We start from the raw sequence: 21,351 nt of genomic DNA on the forward strand, positions 1-21,351 counted from the left end.
AATCACCCATACAGGGGGTGTAGACTTCAAATGGAGTCACCCATTCAGGAAACCCCATTTGAAATTGACACTCCCTGTGTGGGATATTAAGGTCATATCTTCAATATGGGGTGTATGGTTTTCAACTGGAATAGCCCAGATGTATACATATTACCTCACATATTCTGTTGTTCATGTGTATTGTACATTTTAAGCCAAATAGAAATTAGTATGAACATTGGGGCTCTCTATATAATTCAGATCTGAATTGACACTGCATATTGTATCGCTTGCATTGTTAAATAACAGCAAATTGCATGTCACATATATGCAAGGGACAAATTTATTTTCAAGTTCATTTCTTTACCACCACCCTACCTCCACCCAATCACAGCGTTGAAATAGGGCGGTCAGCCGACCATTGGCCTGTAACTTTTGGCCTGGCCGGTAACTTTTTGACTGGCATCTAGTTGCCGGCCCGGCTGGCCGGTAACTTTTTAAGGTCAAGCCCGGCTGGCCTGTAACTTTTTTAGGCATATTTCGAACACTGCCCAATCACCACCTCCTACAAATTTGTTGGCTTTGCTTATAGCTACCAATGTAAATTAGTATCTCCATTGCCTTCTACAATTACTTTATTTACCCAACCGCATGCTTTAATCTTAACCACACACCCATATTGTTGGTAGGCCTAAGATTGGCGTGTAAAAAGATTATATATGTGACACAATTAGACCAAAGTAAGCAATCATGAAATTCAGATATAGGCAGTGCCAGGATTTTTTTTTCAGGTGGCAAAGTGAATTTCAGGGGGGAATCAACAAATTTTGCACACAAAGTAGAAATTTGAGTAATTTTGGGTTTTTACTGGGGGGAAAGAGTTCTAACTGGGGGAATTTGCCCCTCATGCCCCCCGTGGTGCCGCCACTGGATATAGGCAAAATAAGGAGCAAAATAAATATATTTAAAAAAATGTACATGTAAAAAGTTTATAACTGAAAGATTTCAACGTCAGCAAACGTAGGTACATGGCAATTTAATAATGGTAATAGCTCAATTGTCAAATATCTGACTTTGAATCCGATTGTGTTACATAATTATTCTTATTATCTTGAACTGTATAAAGGGTTACATGAGGAGTTAAATGATCTATTCTACTGTTAATAATGCTATGGATGAAAATGAACTTGGAAGTTGCAAACTTTTTTATTGTGTATGTAAAATGATGCTGTTTAAGGTGGTTGTGTAGTTTCTTACACAAACATCTTATTCTTTGCTTTATGATTAGATTAATCACTCAAGTCTGGAATTAGTATGTCTGTGTAAGGTGCAGCAGCTGGGAAATATAGAAGTTTAGTAAAATTATGTTGTACTAAAAATGGTTTTATTTAGGGAAAAAAGACTTGTGTTATGAGATGTAGAACCCACCAAAATAGGTTATTTCCTGTTGAAATCCATACACCCCTATGGAAGACATGACCTTAATCTTCCATACACGGAGTGTGAATTTCAAATAGGGTTACCTGAATGGGTGGCTCCATTTGTATTACTCCATGTGGGAGATTAAGGTTCCATAGGTGGTGTATGGATTTCAACTGGAAATAGCCCAGTTGAACCTATAATACCGTATTTCGTCATTAGTCGCCCCCCTCAAATAAATGCCCCCACCACCTTTTTCAACCAAGATGTTTCAAAAATGCCGACATTTCCATGCCATCTTGTGTAGTAAGCTTACCAAGTTCCCACATGGTCGATAATAGCGTCAATAATTGGAGAAAATCTGGATTGGAAACCCGGAAGTGAGCCAGAAGTCAGTGTTTCTAGTTCATATTTAGTCATTTTAGCGTTTTTATCGTTCTAAAATTGACCTTGAATAAACGCCCCCCCCTTGGGAAAATGTAACACCCCCGGGGGCGTTTACATACCTGCCAACTACTCAGATTTTCGCGGAGTTACTCCGATTTCTCGAGTTTTAAACCCCCGAAAAATTTTTTTTTTTTTTTAATAATTTTTTTTAAATTTCTTTTCCAAAGTTTTCGGCGACTTTGGAGAACCACTGGACCTATTCTGAAGTGCTAGGATCATTCACAGTTAATTTGAAAACAATTGGAAAAAATTACAAAAAAATTACAGTTTGTTATCCTTACTATGCAAACCACTAACTAATGTTTACCTCTTCATCTAGCACATATTATAAAATGCATGGAAAACCAATGCATGTATAATATTGTGATAGATGAAGAGGTAAACATTAGTTAGTGGTTTCCATATTAAAGATAACAAACTGTAATTTTTTTTTGTAATGTTTTCAATTTTTTTTTCAAATCATCTGTGAATGATCCTAACACTCAGAATACGTCTAGTGTTTCTCCAAAGTCAACAAAACTTTTTGACATGTTTTTTGTTAACTGTTTTTTTTTCTGAATTTTTAACTTTGTATTGTGCATCATATCAGTGTCCTATCAGTCACGTAGGCCCTGTTATAAAGCCAAAAAAACGCTTCAACGAATGATCGTTATGTACAAAAGTATAGGAAACTGCATTTTTAAAAGCACATTTTCTATGTGAAGGAAGCATATTTTTCAAACTTGTAAAAACAAGTCCCAGAATGTTTTTTCACATTTTTTCAAAGGTTGCAGTCATCAAATATGTGTTGAAATTGTTGCCAGATATGGAGTATCAATCCCTCCTCAAATGCAACCTTCAGAATAGGTCTAGAGGTTCTCAAGTTGCCAAAAACTTTGAAAAAATTAAGATAAAATGGATTTTAAAAAATTTCACCTTTGTATTGTGCATCATATCAATGTCCTATCAGTCACGTAGGCCTTGTTATAAAGCCAAAAAATCGCTTCAACGAATGATCGTGATGTACAAAAGTATAGGAAACTGCATTTTTAAAAGCACATTTTCTGTGCGAAGGAAGCATATTTTTCAAACTTATAAAAACAGGTCCCAGAATGTTTTTTCACATTTTTTTCAAAGGTTGTAGTCATCAAATATGTGTTGAAATTGTTGCTAGATATGGAGTATAAATCCCTCCTCAAAGTGTATAAAAGCCTAGGGCTTCATTTTCACCTAGTTGTTTTTCAATAAAATGTGTCTAATGTGAAGGGGCTTATAAGGGTGTTTACAGTGTAGAAACCCTCTAGCTTTGGGGGCTTCGCCCCCTCAACCCCGACCGGGGCTTGCCCCTGGACCCCACCCAGGGCCCTTAAGCGGGCCCCTGGACCCCCCGCCATCAGAGGCGATACTACGGGCGCTTTGCGCCCTACGTTCGCCATGTACTCTGTTTTCTAGGTTTTCAATGTTGGCGGGTATGCGTTTATTTGACAAAATCGGTAGATAGAATTCTGACTCGGTATATACTGTGGTTAGGGATGCCAGCATTGTAAATTTCCAGAGTCAACCAATCCCAATGTTAGAAAACTAGACAATAGCTTTAGATAACCAGTAGATTGATTACTACAAGTTAAGAAAGAATATAATATATATATAAAATGAAGAAAAAAGTTAAGAAAAAAACCTTTTATACACTATATAGAAACTTATTTTTTGTGTGGTCAGTCAAATACATGTCTTGTCATTTGGTCATGAATATTCAAATTTTCATGAATCAGAAGTGATCGAGATAAACTGTTTATCAAATTTGGTAATATAAGTATATTGATTGGTTTAATAGTGATTTTCTAGGTGTTAGACATGCATGAGGCATAACAACCAAAGGACTTTTATAGCAGCTGCAAGAAGTTCAAGGAACCAATCAAATTCTGCACAAGAATGGGCATTGGGCAACAGTTCAAATGAGGCCAAAGCAATAATCCATACATTAATATCTATCATAGGATTGATGTTGGGATTAATCTTTTGGCTGGTCCTAATGAAATGTGCATATCGCAGCTGAAATAAGATACATACGTTGTAACATGTCGCATATTATTCTAAATTGTTACGGTGAAATATCAAGGGTGGGGATAACAAAATTAAGATACAAGCAAACACAAAGATGGTTACAATTACATAACCTAGTTACTCTAAAGTCAATGTAATGTCCAACGAATGAAAAAGCATTTCCTTAAAGAGGAAAGCCCCATCAGAGCAGTTCTTCTGGAGTGAACCAAACCTGCCTGGTTATCCAATTAATCAGTGACAAGTTTACCTTTGAATTTGACAGGTGCTAATTGATATCTTAATGTTATTGCATCAATTAGCACCTGTCAAATTCAAAGATAACCTTGTCACTGATTAATTTGATAACCAGGCAGGTTTGGTTCACCCCAGAATAACTACTCTGGCTGGCTTCCTCTTTAAGGTGGGTTGGAAGGAAGCATGATGTAGCATGGTGTCATTTCAGCCTTGTGGGCATGATTTTTCTTGGGAGAGAAATATTATATAGCCTCAATGCAAGAACTGCAAGACCTATGGATATATAAATGTGATTATTGGCTTCCCAGATTGTTTTCTAAAAGTGCAAGATCAATGTATTAATATTAAGAAGTACAGCTCAACTGATCATACTTTTCCTACATTCGACCTTGCATGATTTTTGAGTTGACACAGTCATGAAAATAACTATAGATACTTGACAGACCATTAGTAGCCCAGTTCTGAACCTTTTCATTGATCATTCATAACAATAGGTATCTGATGGATCAGTGAAGATAAGAAGGGATTATAATATATCCGTAACCTTGATATTATAGTACATCTCGAGGAAAAAGTGCAATGGACATGTTTTCATTTTATGTTTCAAATATCCAGCATGAAAATTGAGTATTTAACCCAAAATGGAAAATTTATTGGAAATCTGTTTAACAGATTTTTTTGACATCTTTTTCTGCTCTGTATTATACCTAAATTAAGAAATTTGATAAATATTCAAAGGTCATCCAAAATTTTTTGATTTTTACACATTTTGGGGCAAAAAAGGAAAAATAAGCAAAAATATCAAAATCTGTTTTAACAGCTTCATTCATCAAGTCATAACAAACGGCCTACATGCTTAATTTCTAATAAAATATTGAAATTGTGAAAAATATAGGTATTTATTGATTTTCATGTTTTTTCTTGCAAATATGCAAATTATGAAATTGCAAAATAAAGTTTCTACATAGCATACATCTTTCAAGTGTGATGTTCAAAATGACAGACATCAAAAAGAGATTCGATGAAATGTAAAGGTGTAGTAACAATTTTGGCATGGACTGTCTGGTTAGGAAAAGTATGGTAAGTTGAGCTGTACACTGAAGTATTTTTGTTTAGAAATGGCTAAAACTGGAAAGATATGGCTCCTGCCATCCCACTCACCTTAAAGATGATTTGAATCATGGTCCTCTGTATGTGTTTCTACACCAGGCTTATATCACTAAGTGGGATCTATACACAGATATTGAAGCATATAGTAGAAACAGTGTAATGGCTCTTGGTTTTAAATCATGTTTCTCTGAATCATTCCTTGGCTATAAACTCGTTATTTAAGTGAAGAATAGTTGGGATTTATAATTTTGTCCTTGAAAAAACTTGCCACATTGAAGAATGCTTGAATGGCAATTCCAACTTTTGATGTATTGGTACTGGGTTTGAAGAACTCTAACTTGTAAAACCAAAAATAAATGGTGTGTATAAGTTGCAAAATAGGACAAATTTGATCCCCAGCAAATAAAAAATGTTTTTGTATCATTTTTTCGAAAGTTTGCTAGGCTGCTAGCAGACTTTAAATATAGGGTTACATAAAGGTCAAAAAACATTTCCATAATATTTTCAAAAGTTACCGCAAAATGTTATAACAAAATATTACTTGCATGTTGACAAAAGATTTTTATAAATGTTCGCAAAAATATTTTGCAATAACATCAATTTTTGACATAATTTTTTTGTTGATACAATGTTTTAGAACTTTAACCTGATGTCATTGAAAGGTTGACAAACATCTTTAAAAGGTTTCAAAACGTATTTTGTGTTTGCTGGGGTCCTGTTTTTGGATTAACTTGTTACCTGGTTATGTGAATTTGCTAATTTTCTTTTGACATAAATTAATATATGCTGGCCAATATGTATGTTGCTCTGTATCATAAGCTTTTACTACTATCACACTTCAGTAATTTTTGTGATGTTGAATGTATTAATATATTTTGCAAGTATAAAGCCTTGCAGAAATAAACTGCCACATCTCAAAATTAATAAATAAATGTTGGTTGCAATTTATTTTATAGAACTCGACTTCCATCAGCAGAGATGAAAAGCCATTGTCTGTATCAAAATAATTGGTGCCCATCAGAACTTCTCAGTGATTATGGACAAGACTACCACATCAAAATGAAACGCAGGAGCTACTTTATTTATAAATGAATGTTATGAAAAATACTCAATTCTGGTCTTTCCAAGAGGATCCTTGTTGTATATTGAAGAAGCAGGCTTGCCAATAAACACCAAAAACTGATGGGTACCAAACATTTTGATACAGGCCTGCTGAGATAGAGCTGGGCCTGTTCTTGACTTCGGTGTGAGCTAGGATATGCGGCTTGGAAACTGGAAGCTGACAATAATTTATATGGAAGTTAATGGAAAACAAACCTCAGAATAAACCAATCTGTTAAACTAAAAAGCTTTGTTTGCAAAAATGTTGCGCTGAGAAATGGTGAAATATTTAGATTTTTTTACATGAGGGGTAAAGAACCTAGGGAAAAGTACCCAGTTCTCAAAGCAAGCACCCTATGTAAATATTAATACAAGAGTCTGAAAAGGCTAGGTTTTAAGGTACTCACTCCACCCACAAGCTATGCTTGTATGACAGGAGTGACATATCAGATTCTTAAGGGATGGGGTATGAACGTTTGGACAGTATTTATTGTGGGACATTAGAGAAAATCGGACATATCAAATTGCATTCTGAATACGAAGAATGTCCTTCTGATATCAAATAATTTTGATTTTTTGAAATTAGCAATGTAATACACATTTTATGGCAAATCATTCAAAATTGATATTTTTGATATTTAACAGTACTCGAAGTAAACTTTATAAATCTGATGATTTATACTTAAAGTGTATGTAGGTGGGATGAAAAGCCGACGATCAATTGAAAATTTTGACCTTTTCATTATTGAAGATATAGATTTTTTTCCCAAAACACAAAAAAAAATTGGTCTTTTTGGAAAAAATCCATATCTTCAATTTAAAAGGTCAAAATTTTCAATTGATCGTCGGCTTTTCCTCCCAGCTACAAACACTTTAACAATATATCATTAGATTTATAAAATTTATTTCGAGGACTGTTATATATCAAAAATTTGAAAAATATCAAATTTTAATAATTTGTCATAAAATTTGTATTATATCGTGAATTTCAAAAATGAAAATTATTTGAAATCAGAAAGACATGCTTCGTATTCAGAATGCAATTCGATACATCTGAGGTGCTCTCATGTCCCACAAAAAATACTGTCGAAATGCCATAAACACTCATTCTAGCTCCCTTAAGTTATGCACCTGAAAATGCTACCACCTTTTCCCTGAGCATGCGAGCCACCCGTACACCTGTTATTTTGGATGGGCAGTTGGCTCTTGGGACAGGCAAAATTAATGCCTGTGATACAAATTCTAAAAATATTGCTTGAGTAAGTTCTGTGACATGTTTTCTGGGTCAAAAATGATGGGCATGTGTCAAATCCCTAGCCAAGACCCTGACCCCAACCCCCATGTTAAAGATCAGGCATTTAAGAACGCCACCCCCACTGGTAGTGATAACAGGATCAGACGGCACTAACAATAAATCCACATGTCACAGCTCAGTAGTATTAAGAGCCAGAAATGAGATATCACTCACAGAAAGAAAAGGGAATCAAGACTCACCAAATGCCCAGTGTACATTCTAAACCAATTGCTGCTCATAGAACATGTACTTCTAGGTTTCTGATGGTATAAAATCTCAACTTTTTTGAGTAAGTTTGGGGGATGAGGCCATGTATCATGAAGTGCCCCCAAGGAGTGACAAAAATGCATATGTATCATAACATTTGATACAGAATTGTTTTAGTTTGTTTCTGTGTGCAGTCGGAAACTTGAATACCTACCAGGGAAAATGTATCACTGGAGTTGGAACAGATAAATAAATGGGTCTACCGTCTAACACAAAATGGAATTGCTGAAATTTTACACACAAACCAATTGAAGGTAACTTTGAGTGAAGTAACCAAACTGTTCAGAGCAGTCAGTCACTTCAGTATAACTATAGACTACTCAAATGAATACATTATAGGCTCTTATCAAGCTGCACAATTTATTACAATAGTTCAAGATATTTATCATCAATATATTACATATTTACAGTAAAAATTGTGTTAAACCTGGATACTCTGTTATGGTTGGTAAAAGGCCTGTAGCCAGGGGGGGCGACACACCGCCATAAATCTGCAAACGGTCTGGTTTGTCTGTAAAAAATAGGGCAAAAAAAACCCACAATTGGGCCAAAAATGTCAAACGTTTTGAGAAATACACCAGATAAGTCTACTTTTGGCTAGAATGAAGATTTTTCTTTGAAAATCTGCACCCCCCCCCCCAAAAAAAATTCTGGCTACAGGCCTGGACGGAATGATAACTTTTATTACACTACCTGATATACATGTAATTTACCTTTAAAGCAACTAAGTCCAGACAAAAGTACTTAAAGGCACAGTCTCTCGAGGCAGATGGAAAATCATTTGCATATTTTACAAATATGACTTGATCCAGACCAGTAAAACGGTGGACATTGGGAAATGCTATATAATATAAGCACAAAGAAAGTGCTGACTGCATATTGATATAACTTCCATTAAAATATGACCTAGAAGTTAGAACTATCAAATTGTTTTGTGACATCACAATATGACACAAAAAACTTGGCCTATCAGTTTGTGCCCAACAATATTTACCCATGAAAGGTCTCAGAAATGCAGTAAGTAAAGTGTCATAGCTTATTTATGCACAACATACACAAGTATACATTTTTGGAAAGGAACAGAGTCCAGAAATTTCATGACTCTTTTCCTCTCAAAAAATGTTTAGAAACTTGACAGCTGCTTTAAAGTGATCACAACAAAGCAAAAAAGGAAAAGGTCATTTAATATAGGGACACCCTGTATGTGATGAGGAATAATTTCAATGACTAGTTTACATGAAATGGGTTGTTCCATTTAAAATTCACACTACCTCTGTGGAAGATTTTGGAAATATCTTCCACAGGGGGAGTATGAATTTCAAATGGAATGAACACATTAGCAGCTCCATTTGAATTTCATACACCCTCTGAGAAAGATTCAACCTGAATCTTCCACTGAGGAGAGGGTGAGTTACAAATGGAGCTGTTAATGTTTCATTCCATTGAAATTCATACTCCCCTGTGGAAGATATTTCCAAAATCTTCCACAAAATGTTGATTTTAAATGGAATAGCCCAATACTATCTGCACTCTTGATTGCCTCCTAATTCAAACATTCTACACAGAATTTGTAAATGGGCTATTCCATTTAAAATCCACACTCCCCCTGTGGAAGATTTTGGAAATATTCGCCACACTAGGGGGAGTATGAATTTCAAATGGAATGAGCGCAGTAGACAGCTTCATTTGAATTTCATACACCCGCTGAGAAAGATTCAACCTGAATCTTTAACTGATGAAGAGTGAGTTTCAAATGGAGCTGCTAATGTGCTCATTCCATTTGAAATTCATACTCCCCCTTTGGTGGATAGTTCCAAAATCTTCCACAGGGGGCGTGTGGATTTTACATGGAATAGCCCAATGCCACTAGATTTTACAACATCATCTGGAAATTGTAGAGTTCATTCTTGCCATGGTGCATATATCCCACAGGCAGCTATTTTGCAGTCTTTCTTTGGTCTCTCATTATAGGTCTCCTGTCCTTCTAATGTCTTCAGTAATTGGGTACCTTCAATCACTTTTCTGTAATATAACAAAAACCAAAATGATTATTAGATTTACTCAACGTGCAGAAAACTACAGATGCCAGAACTTTAAAGCTGTAGCACAATATATTTTTGTCGGTCACATGATGGGGCATCAAATACTGTTGTATCTCAAAAATGCTGCATTGTGTGATTTTTTAGGGTCATCTAATTGTGATGAGATAGGCATACACTGTAAACTTTAATTTTGATGTATTATTACAATCCCATGTCCATTCATAAATGAAACAAGCATACTGAAATATAAAACAACAATGTGAAATACAACAATAATAATATTGAAAAATTATGCAAGGCAGCTTTTTGAGATATGATAGTAGGTGATGCGGATGACAAATTTGCACTCCAAAATTTGCCTGTTGCTTTCAATGAGGTACATGTAGAACAAAGAGAACGAACTGACTCTGTCATGTTTGTGTGTCGCTTACTAAGAGCATAGTGTACCTCCTGATTATTATTTCGCTATGTGCCTGGCAAACTTCTTTTCAAATGCACTCACCCCTGCAGTACGCATACATTACTTTGCACAATTTCACTCCCAACAAGTGATACATATTTATTAACCTTTAAATAGGTTGAAGAATGAAACTTGCATCCAAGCAAAGAGATTATGTCCAACAAGCACTACTCCCTATTCCAGAAAAATACAGCACTCATTTTTTGGAATTAAAAAAATATTATCCTGTTTTGCCAAATGAAACATAGCTAAATCCTAATCCTTTAGTTAGTCCTAACTAGCAATAAAAGTCAAATTTCAATATTTGGTCAATTTGAGATAAAATGGTCCAAAACATGCAATTGTTGTGACAAAATTGTAAGACTTGGCACAAGTCTAAGCATTCAAAATCTCGAGTATATGCTGAGAGTTTACTCAAAATTTTAATATCACATGTTATTTTTGCTAATTGGTTATGAAAAAGATTGGAAAATGTGTTTTACAAAATATTAGAATGCATAATTTGTAATTAGTCTTTGTTCAAGACTTTGGGCTTGATTGTCACAGAATACGAAAAAGGTCGAAAAACACCCTAAAAACACATGTTTTTGGCCCTTATTTCCAAAAATTGACCAAATCATTAAAATTTGACTTTTATTGCCAGTTTATAGGACTACCTAAAGGGTTATGATTAAGCTGTTTCTTTTTGCAAAACTGGATAATATTTTTTTAATCCAAAAAAATTAGTGCTGTATTTTTTTGGAATGGGGAGTAACTCAAAATTGCCCTGTGTGTAACGCCATTTGGTTTGTCACTCGTGGAGGGCAAGTAAAATGTACCCCCCGGTTTTTTTGGCAAGAGCCGGAAATTGAACAATAATTTGTGTCTTTAAGCTTTAAAGCATTAATAGGTTTGCACAATGCACATGCATCACTTAGCATGCGTCTGGCACAAGGTGTTACATGCATAATGTAAACACCGACAAACTTTGAATCGCAGTTTGCCGGACGCATAGCAAAATTATCCTGAGGTATATTATTTGCCCTCCATGGCCAACACGCAAACATGGCAGCGTCTGTACTCTTTGACCTACCTCATTGATCCTAACAAACAACCATTTTAGAACAAAATATACTCACCCAAAAGCCACATATTTGGTGTCCATCCACGGTGCTGGTTGGAATGTTATATAGAACTGTGAGCCATTAGTATGTCTGCCTTGGTTGGCCATGCCTAGCATACCTCTGCAATTGTGCTTCACAGAATAGTTTTCATCTGAACATTAAAACAAAATATATGTTCTTATCATTAAAATTGTGCAATAATGGTGGGTTTTTTTAGGGGTATTCATAAAAGATAGGCTGCCTTGAGTGATTTTCCTTATTGTGATGAGATACACTGTAAAATTTACTTTGAGGTATTCATGTCCATTCATAAAATTAAGAAGCATGCTGAAATATAAAATAACAATATGAAATTCAACATTAATAATAATCACAAAACACAGCCTTTTGAGATAGGACAGTATGTAATGAAGACGACAATTATAATTCACCTTACATTTTCCAAACACATTTTCACTGAATGCCTCTCTTGAGTTACCAAAAGACTTAAAATTCTCTTTTGCTTTTGTCAACAAAAGTAGACCATTTTGCCGGCGGGCTATTTTGACATGCAACAACAATAGGCCTTTACTTCAACGATGTCACAGCCTGATGTATACAAAATAGAAAATGTCCCACATTGTTATGCCCAAAGGGATGAGACTATAATTAGCTTTATAGTGCTTTCAGTCTAATTATATTAAAACAATTGATTATTTACGCCTTTTTTTCTTACCTTCAAAAACTGGTCCATATATTGACTGCCCACCATCTCCTTTTCCAAAGACAATATCTACAGAAAAATAACATAATTAGTTAGCTCTTTACATGCACAATTAAGTTACATTCACATGAGAGGACAATATTGGTTCAGGTGCATTGAAAAGGAAGCAGTTCATGTAAGGATGACAAGCAGTGACCTGAACAAAGATGGGCGACACCACCACCTTCCAAGAATGTACATGTCATGCATGATTCTCGCCAGGTAGGTGGCCCCTCCAACATCCCAATAACAGGCCACCACAACTCACAGCCTCAGTGGCAGTTGAGATTGGATTAAGCACTTCCTTTCTCTTGACCCAAAGGCTGACAGTAAAATTGTTAACTTGATTGTTGGGAGTGGCCTTCTTTTCCTTGTTCTTTGTCTTCAAATCTGTTTCTCACTTCTCTTAAAATTCAGTTTTCAATCTCATTATATGAGCCATTGTCAGAGCTTTATTTTGCTGAAAACCCCATCATAATCAGACTTATGGTTCCAGAGATATGGCCATTTTAGTGTTGCTCAGAACAATAAAATACAAAGGAAGTTGAATACTATTATTGATTATATCTCAAAATCAATTTTCCAGACATCCGACTCATTTTGCTTGATCGCATCACATATAGCCTTTTTAGCCTGGCTTGAGCATTTTGTTTGAGCCTGGTCCCATCAGGACCCAAGCGTGTCTTCACACACAGAGCGACCGTTTAAATAGCTAAACACATATGTGGCGTGACCAAAAGTTTCCACCCAATAGCCCCTTTTATCAAAACTTTACACTAAATCTGCAAAATGTTGTGTGCTTCATGCACATTTTGAATAAATTTAACGTTTTAGGGCAATTATAGCCTTCAAAATGACAAATTAAATTTGTGCACATTTTTGCAAGGAAGTTATTTTTCAATGTCACCAACACCCAGTTTTTAGTGGTCTCACACTGAATGACCACCATTTTCTTTGGAGCCCATCTTAAACCAATAGACCCCTAGTGTTATACTCCTGTAGGCACAGGAATGTCACTTTTATACTCGAGTTTCCCCCTCTCCAATCCACAGGGTTACATCTGTGACTTACATCCAGATGCACCTAATATGTGTTTTTTATATTCCTCATTCCAGAGACCAAAGTCTTACATGTACTTACCTCCTCCTTGTAACCAACCATTTGGTACAATTCTGTGAAAGAGACTATCTTTGTAATTGAGTGAAACGATTGGTGTGGATTCTGTTGTTTGACCTTTCTCACCCGTACACAACGCGCGGAAATTTTCGCAAGTCTTAGGGCACTTATCTGTGTACAGCTGAAATAGAAAAAGTAGAGTTTTAATGATTGAGCCATACAAATTTTGTATTCAGATTGATGATGCTCAGACTGAACAAGACTACAGGGAGGGCTGATCCAAATTGGACACTCATCTGTTCAGTAACGTACACCACATGTGACATGATCTGGTCCATTGGGGCCGAAGGCGGCAAATTTGAAACTGAAATAAAGGCTAAAATATAGAGCAAAAAGCAATAAAATACACATAAATAAAATTAAATAAATGTTGTTTGATTTAACGTGCGCTTCAGCTAGGCATGGCCTAATTATCAGCACACTTCAACAATTTATTCCGCTGCCATTAGGATATATCAGAATCATTTCCGCTTCACCAAGTCCGCAACTGATGCGCAGGTACTCTCAGCGACTTAGATTGTGATTACCCCCAGCAGCTCCCCATTTTACACCTGGGTGGAGTGAAGCAATTGGGAATTAAGCTTTCTTGCTCAAAGACACAACACACTGGCCGTGGTGGGGCTCGAACCCGCAACCTTCCGATCATGAAGCTCGCGCCCTAACCATTGGGCCACCGTGCTTCCCAGAAACCGTGCTTACCACATCACAAAACCTCATAACTTTAGAACCAAGTATGCTAGACCTTTGGTGTTAGCTGGTGTTTTCAGTAAATGATAGCCTATTTGTTACTACAAGGTAGTAATTACAGTAACTCAATTTTCAAAAGTGCCTCCTTTGGCCCCCATGGAGCAGATCGTACCACATATGCCTTTCCCTACATCCTTTCCTTTAGTGGATGACAGCGTTGGCACAATTTGTAAAAAGAGATAATTAATGCACTGTGCACATGCCAACATCAACATGCTACATGTAGCATTCTCAGTGAGGTTTATGTGACGGAGACTAACACAACATAATGAATTCATTTTTCACACGCTTGGCAAGTGCATTAAGGACCATCAACCATTAAAGCTGCCAACTTGCATCAACCACTGGTCATCTTTGGTCAGAAGGAGGAGATGAGAACAAACGATAGACAAAATTTGCTTAGGATCATCAAATTACATGACGTACAACAGCAAGGCCAAATCAAGGCGAGGTTATGCCAAAAATAATGTTAGTAACTTACTTTGCCGATAAAAAAACAACAACATAATTTTTTTATATAAAATGCTAGAGTGAACAATTCAAGAATATAGGCACCTCGGCACTTTAAAAGACAACCACATGGGCCAATCAGTGGTTCACAGCAGCTTATTGTTCTATTATCATAACACACCACTTACTTCAAGAATGAGTCTTCCTGCTTCTTCATCTCCAATGGCAATATCAAAATATACAAATGTGTGCTGTAACAAGTAACAACAACAAAACAAATACTAATTAAAGTCAAGTTAAGGTTGGTCTGAACCCTGGAATTATGGAAACATTCGGACCTCGTACCCGCTAAATTATTAGTCTAAAGAATATAAAAGTATACATTTTTAGAATGGAAATGACTTGATGAATTCATCTGCGAGGTCAATTTGGGCCAAAATGCTCATTTTGGAGAAAATCCAAAAAAGCGGGGTTTTTGGCCCAAATTTTTAGTAAGTAACAAAAAATTGTTTGGCCAAAAAAATTTTTTATTAATTTTTAAAAACTAGATAAAAATATCTAGGGACCGTTTTTTCATTTTTTTGAATTTTGACCAACTTCACCAAAAATATTTGAAATTTGTGAAAATCAGGCTTTTTATGATTTTTTTGAAAATTTTGCATTTTTTGACCAAAAAATAAAAAAAAGCGGTCCCTAGATATTTTATCTAGTTTTTAAAATTAATAAAAAAATTTTTGGCCAAACAATTTTTTTGTTACGTTGCACAAAAAAATTTGGGCCAAAAAACCCGTTTTTGGGGATTTTCTTCAAAAATGAGCATTTTGGCCCAAATAATAAATAGGGGCATATTCCAGGACTATTTGAATTGAAATAATCTTCTTTGTGTAATTTTGGAAATATTTCGGCTTTTTTTAGAGATACAAATTTGCTTATTGTGGATTCAGGTTTGAGTCTGGTTGTATCTCACAAGTTTAGCATTCACCATGTCCAATTTTTATTTTTATGACTACCTAGATCTGAGTCTTAAAAGAAAATGCACATTTGATGCAACTTGTAATTGTCGCTTTAGCACTGACAAAATCGCATTGGAATGGCTGTCATTTTACACAGTAACATGTAGTGTAAATAATGTATTTGTGGTGTGGACCCATAAAATGAGTTGTCTAATATTTCTGATGGGGAACGACTTAATGAAACTGGGCGACACTGGATAGTGTTCACATTCACCTATTAATTACCCCATTTTTTGCTTTGTCACTCAATGACTCCCTTCTTAAAATAATTCTGAACTTCAGATAATCCCTCAGTGAGTTATCTATAATAAACAACCAACCAACTCTCCATTAGTTCAGCCAACCAATAGTAGTATTACATAGTAACAAGGGCCCACACAACAAAACCAACAACAAAGATTCAATTCAGCATTGACTTACTGCTGTTTGTTGCAGGTAGGTCTTGTATGCTTCTTCTGCTATAGCCTGGTACAAGGGCCGAGGTCGGAAATCCTGGAAATTGAAATTCTCTCCAGCCCATTTCAAAAGATCACTCGGTCCACCTAGAAAAAAATAGAAATCATGTGAAAAAGATTGATTGTAAAGCCGGCATTGTAGATATAGTCCAGCTAAAGTGGGTTTTCACCCACCACTAAATTGCAACAGAATTTTTTTCACTGGTATGCATTTTAGAGATGTCCCCTGATCAGCATACAAAAAGTATACTAAAATATACTTGGTGGAAAGGTAGTTTTTGGCCAAAAAAGGTCATACAATTTTTAAATTGCTCTATTAAAATCATTTTAAAAACTATACCAAATTATAGTTCTAGTCATAAGGATTCAGGAAAAGTACCTTTTCCCACCAAAAACTACCTTCCACCAAGTATAAATAAAATTCTGTTGCAATTAGTGGTGGGCGACTGGACTGGTTTGTTTGTCAGTTGAATAAAAATGCATGCCAAGCATTTAAGGCCAAGTGTAAAAAAAATAACAATGTATATTGTCCGGACTTTTTCAAAAATCGGTGAGAGAAGCCCTTATTATTTACATGCATGACATGTCTAAAACAGATGCTGTGACATTTTCGAGGTGCCTGTGTAAGTTAATATGGTGCAATCTATGTATAGCAGTTGAAAAGTATTGCAAATAGGTATAAGATTTCTGATGTTTTTCTGATTTTAACATGTCTTTTTGTATTTTGCCTACAGCGTTGGCCATAGCCGGTATCGCGGAGCAAAATGATACTCAATTTTGATCACTTTGCTACATAATTTTGGAATAATTTCTACAGTGAAGTGTGCAAATGTAACAAAAATCAAATAGTGCAAGCTGATAATGCTACGCATAAAAAATGTCTTATGTCCAACGCTGTTTGCCTAACAAAAAGACTTCAATAGCCAACAACAAGGCCAGGGTTAGGCAAAGTTTAGCTTTTGATTTCATCAGAATTTGGTCTACTTTTGAGTAAGCTAGCACACTCCCCATGACTCTAAATGATATTTAGGATGGATAGACAGTTGACAAGCTAGGACACTGTATGTGTACATCATAGACTATTAACCAATACATACCAATCAGTTGTCCATTGAGATATGCCATGGTTTTGTCATTGAAAGCCCACACTTCTCCCTTCTGAGCCTTCCGATCTTCCTCCAAATACAGATTCCATTCAAATTCCAGGAGACCTCGAATATCTGGAGTGGCAAATTTTTCTGGATTCTGCTGGTACAAATCCTGAAAATCATTTTACATAAAATAATGTTACAATGTTGGTTAATGGTAAATTAAAAAATAAAGCGACAAGCTTTTATTATCTTTTGCAAAATTCCTTCGCAGTTTTTATTTTGGCACAGTTTATGGCGTAAACATGAAGATGATTGGCTAGTTGAAACATGTCATCATCACATCACTCATCAGCACCTCATTTGCCAATTAATCTGTGCAGCACTGCATGACGCAGTCGTGTGATTTTATGTGACCGGTCAGATCGGTCGGCAAGTACGATAGATATTTGCAAAAAACTGTAAGTGGCTTACTAGGATCACAAAGTTTTAACTTAAAAGAAAAAATGGTGATCTTTTCCTTTTAGACCACCCTTGGTTTTAGCCTATAGGGACTAAATTATAACTTCTGCATCAAGGTTTACTTTTGCATCAAGGTTTAATTGTTGCTAAATACTTTGAATGTATTGGAAGGCGGGCAGGGCTTCGATAAATGAGGGCAATTATGGGATAAAAAGCAAGGCAAACAACTTTTTGAAAACAAGTGAAAACAGCTATTCAGCTAGAAAGTTTTTGTGTTAAAAAACAATTTAAAAATTATTGGAGAAGCATGAAGCATACCTTCATAAAATCAGCATCACTTCCGTCACATAAAAAGATGACCAGAATTTGTAAAATGAGGGAATTTTTTAAGAAAATAAAAGGAAATAAAAGGTATGTTTGTAGCTTAAAACATGTTTTTTTTTTAAATTTTGATGCAAAAGTTAAATTTGATAAATTAGTAATTTTAACCGTATAGCTCGGGTGGTCTAAAAAGAAAAAATCACCAAAAAAATAAGCCAGACAGATTCTCTTGGTTGGGCTGACGTCACAAAGGGGAAATAGCCTTGTATGAGTTGTAAAACCAGAGTGCGCATGTGCAGTTCCCCTTTCTCAAGATGGTTGCTATGCGCTCGTTTGTACAAAGGGGACAATGTTCCCGGATGTCCGACCAAGTGAATTATTTAGGCAATCTTTTCACCCATGGACTAAATTATTACTTTTGCATCAAGGTTTACTTTTGCATCAAGGGTAAACAGTTGCCAAACACTTTGAAGTCAAGGTTTAATGTATTGGAAGGAGGGCAGGGCTTCGATAAATGAAGGAAATTATGGGGTAAAAAACAAGGTTAAAACAACTTTTTGAAAACAAGTGAAAATGGCTATTCTGCTTAAAAAAATTATCAGAAAAGCAAGAAACATACCTTCATAAAATCAGCACCACTCCATCACATAAAAAGATGATCAGATGAGTGGAAAGTGGCAAAGAATTGTGAAATGAGGGATTTTTTTAAAGAAAAATACTGTGTTTTTCGAGAAATTCGCCATCTTGAATAAATGCAAAATTGCGTCATGCAGTAAAATACTGTCAAACGCGCTTGGAAATGCTTGATACGCGAGCGTAAATCACTGTCAAAACGAGTGTACATCAAGCGCTCGTGCTACGTGAAAGTTTTGAAATTTGCATCACACTGGTCTTGTATTTTTTAGTTTATTACGTCAAAATTGTGATAAAAACATGGCTTTTGAAACAAAATAAATCTTGAAGTTCCACGAAATAAAAGGTATGTTTGTATAGCTAAGAACATAATAACCTTGTCCTTGATGCGAAAGTTTAATTTGATAAATTCGTAGTTTAAACCTTACATGCCTTTATTATAGCTCGCCTCGGGTGGTCTAAGACTAAAAGAAAAGATCGCCATTATTTAGCTCACCAGCATGACCAGTGCCGCGGCAGCGGGATGGGAGTTATGTTTTTTCACAAGGTCTTTTAACAACTTGACAAGGTCGAAGGAGTCAAGTTACAATCAAGAGGGGCGAAACTCTAAATTAGTCTAAGACAGGCATGCAGGTAGGTGGCAATCAACTGATGATCCCGCTGGTGAAAGCACAAGAAAATTTTCATCTCATGATCTGTGGTCTTCAGTCTTTGTAACTGTGTATAAACACTAGTTCACCCGTAGCTGTGAGAGGTAGCTGTGACTGAGAGCAACTGATAGAGCCCTGGCAGCATGATAGCTATGTTGTTTGACCCCAATGACCCCTATATGACCTTTGACCCTAGATGACCTCTGTTTGATGACCTGTGACCTTGGAAGACCTCAATTTCATTTTATACATGCGTTTGAAATTTAGAAATCATTTTCAGCTATGAATGCTGGGAAGACATTGTGGTATTCACTGTTGTGAAATGTCTGACAGGTGGCCAAATATTTCTACTTTTCTTTTTATGCACAAACTTGGCTGCTTCATTGCTTCATGGTATCCAATTGAGGGAATCATTTACATTTTCCCCCCTAGATGACCTTTGACCCCGAGGGGCCCTTCGAAAAACACGAGGTCAACAGGCTTTTCCCGATACCTATCCATATCCGAAATATCGGATCGATCAAGTCGAAGCCTTGCCGCGAAACGCATAGCCGGACAGACAGACAGACAGACAGACTTCGCTGGTTATTTTAGTATAGTAGATGTATTGTTTCGAACTACTCACACTCACACTGAAGCAATAAGCCCTTTCGCAATTACAACTGCGCATGTGCAGAAACAAAGTCGCCAAATAAATATAGCGATAAACACAACGAGGCTACTGTACATTTTCAATGGGGTGAACTTTGACGTTTCCGTAAAAACGCGTTTTGTACTGGAATTTCGCTGACAGTTTGGTCTTACATGAGGAAATTTATATTTGTATTTCACAGGAAATATTAACATATGTAGGAATGAATAAAAATGTTTTACAAAATATGTTTTTGAAAGTAGTGCAAAGTTCGCCGCCATTGGAAATGCACTGCAGCCTCCTCGTGTTTATCTCCAAAAAATCGGCAAATATTACCCACAATGCATCATGATTCTGAAATTGCGAACTGGCTTATGGCCATGCCAATCATCAGTCTCATGCTCATGCAATGCATAGGGTATATTGCTGATCCATTAATTATCCTTTTCTGGTGCATTGTGGGATAGAAAAGGGAGCAAATTAGCGATCGATTTGCCCCTTTTCAATCCCACAATGCACCAGAAAAGGATAATTAATGGATCAGCAATATACCCTATGAATGCTGGACAGGTAAGCTTACGAAAAAAACACCTCAGTTCAAGTTCCAGCTCGTTGAGGTGTAAACCCTTGGTCAATAAATGTTGTGTTATACTTTTTACATTTGCAAATATACATTTTTACCTGTGCACATGATTTTGCTGCATGAAATGTTTCATCTGGTAATAAACCGATGATCGTCAACTCGAGTTGTGTACCAGTCGCCATTTTGTTGCTACGGCCAGAACTACAAGTGAGGGCGCTATCACCCTCAAGGAAATCTCCAGGGGGTACTATACAGCCCTGAAGGGGTACATGTAGAAGCGATTTCTTTTGGGGGAGGGGGTAGGCTGATGCAAAAAGACAAGTGGCTAGGGGACGCAGGGGTAACCTTGTCAATCAATGGTTATTCTATTGTCCACCAAATTTAAGCTTATGACATCACCAATACGTTTATATCCAGTGATCAATCCAATCGATAGGCAATTATCCCCAGAGGACCACTGTGCGAAATTGACCAAGTTTAACGTGTGCGCATAAATCTGCATGGAATAAATTTATAAAATATTACAATTTGAAATGAAATAAAATTTTATAATATAAATAATGAAAAATCATCACAATGTTATAAATAATGATAATAGGCCTATGGCCTAATAATAACTTTTATGTTAAATCATTGACCATTTATAATAATGTTAAATAATGATATGTTTGAGAATATTTGAAGTTATCAAAAAATGTTTTTGAATGTTATGAAAAAGTTTTATTCATATACCCTTTATATAACCCGACATTTAAACATTTTCTGGCAACCTTTTCTAACCTTTTGTGAATGATGTCGAAAATTCGAAAACATTTTGTGTTTGCTGTACACATATATAAATAATAACAAAAATAATATTGCAAAACTATAATACTAATAAATATGTATTAGGCCTATACTC

General features: G+C 35.9%; 1 protein-coding gene across 1 annotated transcript; it reads right to left on the reverse strand.

The window, feature by feature from the left end:
* Window positions 1–9,658: 9,658 nt before the first annotated feature.
* LOC140141364 (probable inactive peptidyl-prolyl cis-trans isomerase-like 6) lies at window positions 9,659–20,652 on the reverse strand. Its single transcript, XM_072163201.1, has 8 exons — window positions 20,549–20,652; window positions 17,180–17,342; window positions 16,048–16,169; window positions 14,803–14,865; window positions 13,382–13,538; window positions 12,215–12,271; window positions 11,515–11,650; window positions 9,659–9,916 (listed from the first exon to the last, which is right to left on the reverse strand). The coding sequence occupies exons 1-8, from the start codon at window positions 20,630–20,632 to the stop codon at window positions 9,796–9,798; spliced, it is 903 nt and encodes a 300-aa protein (XP_072019302.1). The 5' UTR covers window positions 20,633–20,652; the 3' UTR covers window positions 9,659–9,795.
* Window positions 20,653–21,351: the final 699 nt, after the last annotated feature.

This window comes from Amphiura filiformis, chromosome 19 (assembly GCF_039555335.1).
Source record: "Amphiura filiformis chromosome 19, Afil_fr2py, whole genome shotgun sequence".
Taxonomy (NCBI): domain Eukaryota; kingdom Metazoa; phylum Echinodermata; class Ophiuroidea; order Amphilepidida; family Amphiuridae; genus Amphiura; species Amphiura filiformis.